General features: G+C 28.0%; 1 protein-coding gene across 1 annotated transcript; it reads left to right on the top strand.

Annotated features, from left to right (window-relative positions):
- Nucleotides 1-1321: 1321 nt before the first annotated feature.
- LOC126903864 (glucose dehydrogenase [FAD, quinone]-like) lies at nucleotides 1322-6474 on the top strand. The gene is made up of 2 exons (XM_050682398.1): nucleotides 1322-1568; nucleotides 4579-6474. The coding sequence occupies exons 1-2, from the start codon at nucleotides 1533-1535 to the stop codon at nucleotides 6361-6363; spliced, it is 1821 nt and encodes a 606-aa protein (XP_050538355.1). The 5' UTR covers nucleotides 1322-1532; the 3' UTR covers nucleotides 6364-6474.
- The last annotated feature ends 1740 nt before the right edge of the window (nucleotides 6475-8214 follow it).

Here is an 8214-nt window from a genome sequence, read left to right as displayed (position 1 = left end):
GTGGCATAGTGGGGACGTTGCATAGTTGGCTCCAGTATAGATTTAATCTGACAGTGATTAAAATCACTATCATAAGAAACGCTTTGATGCAAATCGGTCCAGTGAGAGCTGAGAAAAAGTGGCAAAAGACATAAAAAAAAAAAAACACATGGTAAAATGAATACCTTCTCAGCTTTGCATCGAAGCTAAAAATTTCAACTTATCTTTTAACTTAGCTAGTTAAATTTATTTAAATGTTAACTTTTAACTATTAATTTATCGACATTGATCATACTTAACTTAACTTTACTTGAGTTAATTATTTTCATTAACTTGCCAATCTTTGTCTTGTACTATAATGTATTTGATATCATTATTGTGGAATTCTATTAAAATCATAATTATAAATTATAATTTTTCAGTAACGATAATAATATCCTGATACTTATGTAAACTATCTATACTATTCACATTAATCATATGCTATAGTTGATAAATTTAAAATGTTTAGTCAACAAATTACTTATTAAAAAACCATATAACATTTAAATTTATTAAAAAGTACCAACAATATTGACGATGAGAATAGAGTATATTCATGGGTAAAAATGCTAATAATTAAAAAAAAATATTTGTACAAGTTTGTTTTATCAGCCACAGTTTATTTAAACGTATTTTAAATGATCATTTAAATAAATAAACTATACTATAATATTGAGGTTTTATACAGAGTGTATCACCAAGTTTGACATGTTTAATAACTTTTAACCTAACGAATATTTTGCGTTACTTTTTAAAAATTAGTTTATAGTTTTGAACTATGTTATAAAAAATATTTTTTATTATTTGTCTCTAATAAGAAAAAAAATATATATTTTTTTAGTTTTCAAAGTTTTAAAATAGATATTTTTTTATAAAAATCGTGTAGGATCCATAACAACTTACAGACAAAAGTGGGTACGTAACGCGGGCGAAGTACACATACACCAGAACAAGCTGTACCCATCCACGCTCAATAAAAACTTATCCTAAACATTTTGTAAGAAATATTTCAGAATTTATAAGAAATAGTCATTTGAAATTTCAAAAATAGAAAAAAAAGATATTTTAATTTATTTGATTATAAACGAATAATAAAAAATATATTTTTAAACTGTAGAAATAATTAAAAAAAATTAACGCAAAATAATATCTGTATCATAAGTTATTAAAGATGTCAGACCTGGTTGTACACTCTGTATAATCTGTTATATTTCTCTATAATGATGGGATATTACCGATTTTTTATGACTCCCTAATGATATATTATTATTATCTAAACAGTTTTGTATGAAACAATCTGCGCACAAAGTTATTTATGCACATTTAAATATTACACAAAATTGAAACCGTCAATCGATATATTAAACTTAGTAAAGTTTTTTATATTTTAAGAAATCTAAGCTAAGTGCACTTAAGAGTACAAGATCATTTAATCTAATTTATTCATACTAATTAATCAAATGTTAAATTTAATAAATTCAGTTTAATTTCATTTATAAATTTTCTCAATTATGTTTTGGTTAACTATAACCACAGTTCTTCTTATAGTGAGTATATGAAATTATATTTGTAATTATTTTATTTATTAATAATAATTAAATAATATAAAACTAAACAAAATCTACAGTATATTATATCTGTAGCGTGCAATTATTTTAATGTTGAGTAGAAGATTACCTACTTACTAATGTGATAAGTTGTTTATATATTTGAAGGAATGGAGAAAAAAGGAGGTATGAGTGAAAATTGATACATCTGTTTAATTAATATAAGTACAATAAAAAATATATTTATGTAACAAGATTTACCTTAAACATTAGAGATATGGGTAGCGTCTTCTTCTTTTTCTTTGCCTTAATCCCAACTAATTGGGGTTGGCCACCCTTATCCTTACATTCCACTTGACACAATCTCCCGCATCATCTACGTTCATATCGTATTCAATTAAATCCCTCAATCTCTTTTTTGATGTTCCTCTACCTCATCTTCCTTTAATATTCATTTTTATAACTAGATAGGGGTAACGTACATATTAAAATTTTAATCCTACAAGTCGATAAAATGAATGATAAAATCAAGAACTTATCTGTTAAAGACTTGATGAGATTGACAGGAATAGCAAAATGGCTAAGAGATTTAATTATGATTTAACCACAGATGGTCGACATAAAACGCAAATATACAACGGATTACACAATGCACAATTGTGTTAATGACACGGCACTACTTAGAAACTAATAAAGACGAGTGGAAGAAAATGTGTGTAAATAATAGTGAAACGATAATTATACGTGACGGAGGCGAACAAGATAATAAAGGTATACATAAATAAAACGAGTGATGATTAATATTTTAGAAAACGATGGTGAATAAATAACTATAAGGGGTTCTATAGGACGATTGGCGGTTATTAGATGTGTGTAGACATAATTGGAGATAAATATCCGTCGTAGGATGGATAATGGTTAACAACAGCGGACACGATCGAATCACCTGCATTCAATAGTATATAATCACCATCTGTCCCAAATCAAAAGATATGGGTGGGGTGGTAAAAAATCTTTTTTGGCGGCTGAATAAATAATTTTTTGTAGCAAACGTATTCATTGAAAAGTTGTCAAATAAAACGATTAAATAGGTAGTAGAACATCATCTGCTCATCGAAATGGACTGACTGAACTGGTTTGTGATAAAAAAATTATATAAATCTTGGACGAACAAATTAACTATTAAAAGAAACGTGTAATTTAAAAAAAAATAAATCACGATCATAGGCGGAAATTTCCTATATTTTAGGGGGCTAAAATTATTCATTGAAGCCGCTCGCAAATACATTTTACTTCCTGGTAGTATTCGATTTAGACATGGTTAAAACGTAGATAGTATTATTCAATTATATAAATGTAATTTAAGAGTATACTTTATTACAAAGTACACAAATAATAATTTTAATTTATAAATAGTTTCTTTTCGAATGTTAATATATTTTAGGCTTTCTTATATAATCTGATACTTTTCTTACTAGTTCACGTGGCGCAGAATCGGTTGGCTAATAATAAGATACTTTTGTGGATGGCTAGTGACCAAAATTAATTATAAACATCAAATAGTATAAATTTTAGGTTGTTTTATTATACAGGGTGTTCAGTAAATCAGGAAACGGGTTTCTATTGTTCTCATTGTTTGTAACAATGAGAACAATAGAAACCCGTTTCCTGACTTACTGAACACTCTGTATATGGGTTATTATAGTATTTGATAAACCTAACATTTTTAAAAGAAATTTTTTAAATAGTACCTAAGTATTATAGTCTATCATACAAATTCTCAGAAAAGCTAAGACTACTTATTTTAGTTTTTAAGTTAAAGTCCCCATAACTCTCCTTCGATTTCCGCTTAAGATCACAATGTAAAATTAGTAATTTTATATCTTGATTAACTTTTACGTTTATGTCGAGTTTTTTTTAGTAAAGGGTTTATTAGTTTGTATGAGTTTTATTAAATTTTTTATCAGTAACCTAATGATGGTGCACCACCGAAGGTAATATGCACGAATTTTCGATACATTTTATTCTAAGTGAAGTTTAGTTTTATATTATTTTATTATTATTAATTAATTAATTATTCATACTCCTTCTACTTGTCTCTGTTCTTTACAATTTTCTTGGTTTCAGTTTGGCATCTATAATAATTTTGTCGATTATTGTTGTTCTAGGACGTTCTTTGTTTCTCCTACCATTTTATTTATCTTTCCAATATTATATAGTATAATTCCTCTTCGTGTCTTAAAGTACGTCCATTTAGTCTCCATTTTCTCTATTTAATTGGTCTCAATAATTCTCCAAATTTACCTATTTGATTAAATACAATGTCATTGTCATACGAAATTCCATTTATCTAACTTAGCAACCTCTTCCAACACCAGATTTCAAACTTTTTAGATATTTTTCTTCTGCTTTGTTTATCACCTATGACTGATCTACATAAAGTGACGCTTTACACAAATACCTTGTCTAAATGGTTTCTCATGTTCATAGTTCTCTTTTTGGCGCATAGTATTTTTTTGCGATTCATAAATAAGATTTTGGTTTGTGCTAACCCAAATTTAATTTTTTTTAGTAATCTTACCATTCTAAATAAAATACCACACAAAACTTATTCATTATGAATAAATATATTTCATATTTAGCATTTGTTATTTTCAAATCTACTATTGTATTAATGCATTAAAAAGTTACAAGTCAAGTTAGATTAACTTCTTAATTTCACTATATTTTTATTATTTTTATTTTTTTTTTTTGAAAAATGATGAGCAAAAAATAATGTCCTTCGCTGAATGAATGATGGCATCTCGCTTATTTTTCTGTTCAATCATTTTTTTTAGTATCCTGTACGTAACATAGATTGTATTTAGAGCTAATAATGGAAAATATCATGCCCTCAAATAGTTGAGGCATTTTTTTTCTTTAAAATTTCTAATAATTTTACACGGAATCACATAAAATTTCGCTCAGATATATAAGCGTATTTCATTTCAATTTGTTTATTTATTTTTAGACACCATTAAAGACCATTGCGCTTAAGTTTCCAAAGGATTTTGCACCCTACATTCAATCCAATAATTACCCTGTAAACTTCCACTTCATTGTGGTGGGCGGAGGAAGTGCTGGTTCCACTATTGCCGCCAGACTCAGTGAAGTGTCTGAATGGAATGTTTTACTTTTAGAAGCTGGTGGGGACCCTCCTCCCCAATCTGAAATACCTCTTCAATGGGGGTCAATGTTAAGAACTGAAAATGATTGGAATTTTATGTCAGAAACAGATGATAAAATGTTTAAAGGTTTAGTAGATGAGCGAGTTTATTTACCTAGAGGTCGTATGCTAGGTGGAAGTTCATCTATGAACGTGATGGTTTATTTGCGAGGAGACAAACAAGATTTTGATAAATGGAATAACGCAGGTTGTACAGACTGGGGTTATGACTCAGTACTACCATATTTTAAAAAATCCGAAAACTTTACAGATGCGTCACGTTTTAATGCAACCATTCACGAAAAGGGAGGTCCATTGACAATTTCGCCATATATGTCGCCCGATCCAGCTATACCGGTTATATCGGAAGCATTGAGGTCTTTGGGTTTATCTCCAGTTTCTGACTTAAATAGGCCCGAGCCTGTTATAGGATTTGGTATGGCTGATAGTACTACAAGAGATGGCTTGCGATGTAGCACTTTAAAGGCATTTTTGTTTCCCGCAAAAGATAGATCTAACTTGTACGTAGCCAAAAATACGAGAGTTACTAAAATCATATTTGATAAAAACCGTCAAGCAACGGGAGTAGAGATTATTACACCAAATGGTATCAAAAAGGAAATCAATTGCTCTTTAGAAGTTATTGTCAGTGCAGGAGTTATCATGAGTCCTCAGCTGTTAATGTTATCTGGTGTAGGACCTGAAAAGCATCTTAAAGAAATGAATATTGACTTAGTAGTTGATTTACCAGTGGGTCAAAACTATCAAGATCATGTTTCATATTTGGGATTAGTTTTTACAGACCGAAAAAACCGTACAAAAGAAGATATAAAAAATCAAAGTGAAAATCTTATAAATGAAACTCTCCAATTTACTAAAGAAGGAAAAAGCACAATGGGATTAACGGGTTTGATTACCTATATTAATACAAACTCAGAACTAATTTATCCTGATGTAGAGCTCATGAAGATTCGATTTTCGTATAATTCACTAAAAAATACCTGGAACGGAAAAAATAAATTAACAAATTTTTATGGAATTTCTGAAGATGTAGCTGAACTGTATAATGAACTAAATATGAAAAGTGATACTATTTTTATAGTACCTATAAGTAACACAGTGAAGAGTACAGGACACATAAAACTCAACAGTACTGATCCATTGATGCAACCAAAAATAGTAAACAATTTTTTAAAAAATGAAGAAGAAGTAGATATGCTTATAAAAGCCATTGAGTTTGTTGTGCAACTTTCAAAAACCGACCCTATGATAAAAGCTGGATTTGTATTAGAAGAATTAAAATTTCCAAATTGCGTTCAATACGAATGGGCCACTAGAGAGTACTGGAAATGTGGTATTAACCAAGTAGCCACATCTTTCTACCACGAAGCTTGTACTAACAAAATGGGACCATTAGATGATCCAACTGCTGTTGTAGATAGTAATTTTAATGTAATAGGCGTAAATAAACTACGAGTCATTGATGGTTCTTCAATGCCTTACCTAGTATCTTGTAATCCGAATGCTGTCACTATAATGATGGCTGAAAGAGGATCTGACTTTATTAAAACTAAATATGGCAAAAAATAATACTTAGTTAATATTCGTAACTTAGAATAAACTTAAATATAAAAATTTACTGTTGATACTTAGTTACTAATGATATCATAATTTTTTAATAGAAAAATAGTACAATTTTAAGTTTTTAATTATAGAATGCATAATGTAGTTTCATTTTTAGTGATCTTGTAATATAAAATGATATTTAAAAAAAACTAGCACATTTGGGACGTGGCATAATGGGGATAAGTATAGATGATATCTAACAGTGATTAAAATCACTGTCATAAAAAACGCTTTGATGCAAATCTTTAGATAGTGTTTAATTTTAAAAAATTAGTGGATTATTCCAAAACCTACATGATCTGCTAATTTGTTATTAATATCCTGATTCAGATAAAGTATGTCGAATGAAAAAAAGATTATTAAAAAATATTATTTCTCATAAAAAAATTATGTTGATCCATACATTTTTCAATAAGTTATAACATAATAAATTTAAAAATTTAAAATACAAAATCGAAAATTTTCACACAAAAATAGCATTCGGTTACCATTTTCACCATGAAGATAAAATAAAGTCCGAAATTTTTGTTTTCCATGATAAAGTATATTACATTAGCTTTAATTTAAGATATATATAAAAGTGTTAGACTTTCCGGAACATTTTCAAAAGTCATGTTGAAAAAATTAATTTTTTAATTTGATTTGTGATCTTTTAACGTATCATTGAAAGAAATCGGTTCGGTGAGAGCTGAGAAAAAGTGGTAACAGACACAAAAAAAAAAAAACAAAAAACACATCTTAGTAAAACCAATATCTTCTCAGCTTCGCATCGAAGCTAAAATTAATAAATTACAAAGTAAAATTATTTACTTTTGTAGTTGAATACTTTTATCATATCAAATCTAATTCGACAATAATAACGTTAAGAATATTAGAAATTAATGATTTTAATTGTTTGTATGGAATAAGCTGGTTAAGCTACTTTTTATTTGAATAAGGAATATTTTTTCGATTTTTAAGAGTAATAACTTAAACTCAATACGATTTGTAATCATTTGACGTAACGTTGAAAAAAGTACGTCTAGTGAGGGTTGGCAAAATAAATCGTAGCCACAAAAAGAACCACATAGTAAAATAATATTAACATAAATAAGAAATTTCTTCTCACGGGGGGAGACTATAGTGATAGGATTCTCTATATTTATTGAAGTTATTGAATCTAAAAGAGATAAATATCAAATGATTTGAAAATTTTACTCTAACTCAAAAAAAATGCAAAATATTAATAGCCACAGACGGATTTGAACCCCGTACTCTAATCGTGATAAACACAAGTGTTACCGATTCGGCAACAATTCGTTGGATTCGTCACATAATAAAATGGGCTATTTAAGCTAATTCAAATTTAAAAATTACTTTTTCAACTTTAAAAAAGTAAAAAAATTTTAATAAGTTTAATTTCTTATGAACTTTATTCTATGTTAATTAAATTATAAAATATTCATGAAAGTCAGTGTATTGCCCTTATAAGATATTTAAAAAAAAAAATAAAATACAAAACCCAGGATTTTAACACAAAAATAGCATATTTTTGAATACGGTAGCCATTTGCGCATAGAAGATAGGTCGTCGGGACAAATTTTTTTTTTTAATTTTATAGTACATGACACAAGCTTTAATTTGACATATGTTTAAAGGACGCAGTATTTCATTTTGAAAGTTAAGCTGAAAAAGTTAGTTTTTGTAAAAAAGTTGCTATTTTAAATCCTCCCTGTGAGCAGAATAAGTGTTAGATTTTCAAAAAAAATGATATCAAATGAAAGGGAAATATCTAAGGTTTCAATATAAAAAAATATTATTTTGATTTGTTAATAT

This window comes from Daktulosphaira vitifoliae, unplaced genomic scaffold, assembly GCF_025091365.1.
Source record: "Daktulosphaira vitifoliae isolate Bord-2020 unplaced genomic scaffold, ASM2509136v1 Scaffold_4, whole genome shotgun sequence".
Classification (NCBI taxonomy): Eukaryota; Metazoa; Arthropoda; class Insecta; order Hemiptera; family Phylloxeridae; genus Daktulosphaira; species Daktulosphaira vitifoliae.
Note: the sequence above shows the minus strand (reverse complement) of the source record. Positions and strands in the feature narration are given on the sequence as shown.

What these genes read in the sequence shown, in the direction of transcription:
- LOC126903864 (XM_050682398.1), top strand. Translation starts at nt 1,533, where the DNA reads ATGTTTTGGTTAACTATAACCACAGTTCTTCTTATA. An exon ending in TAACCACAGTTCTTCTTATA is followed by an intron (nt 1,569 to 4,578) that starts GTGAGTATATGA and finishes ATTTATTTTTAG; the next exon opens with ACACCATTAAAGACCATTGC.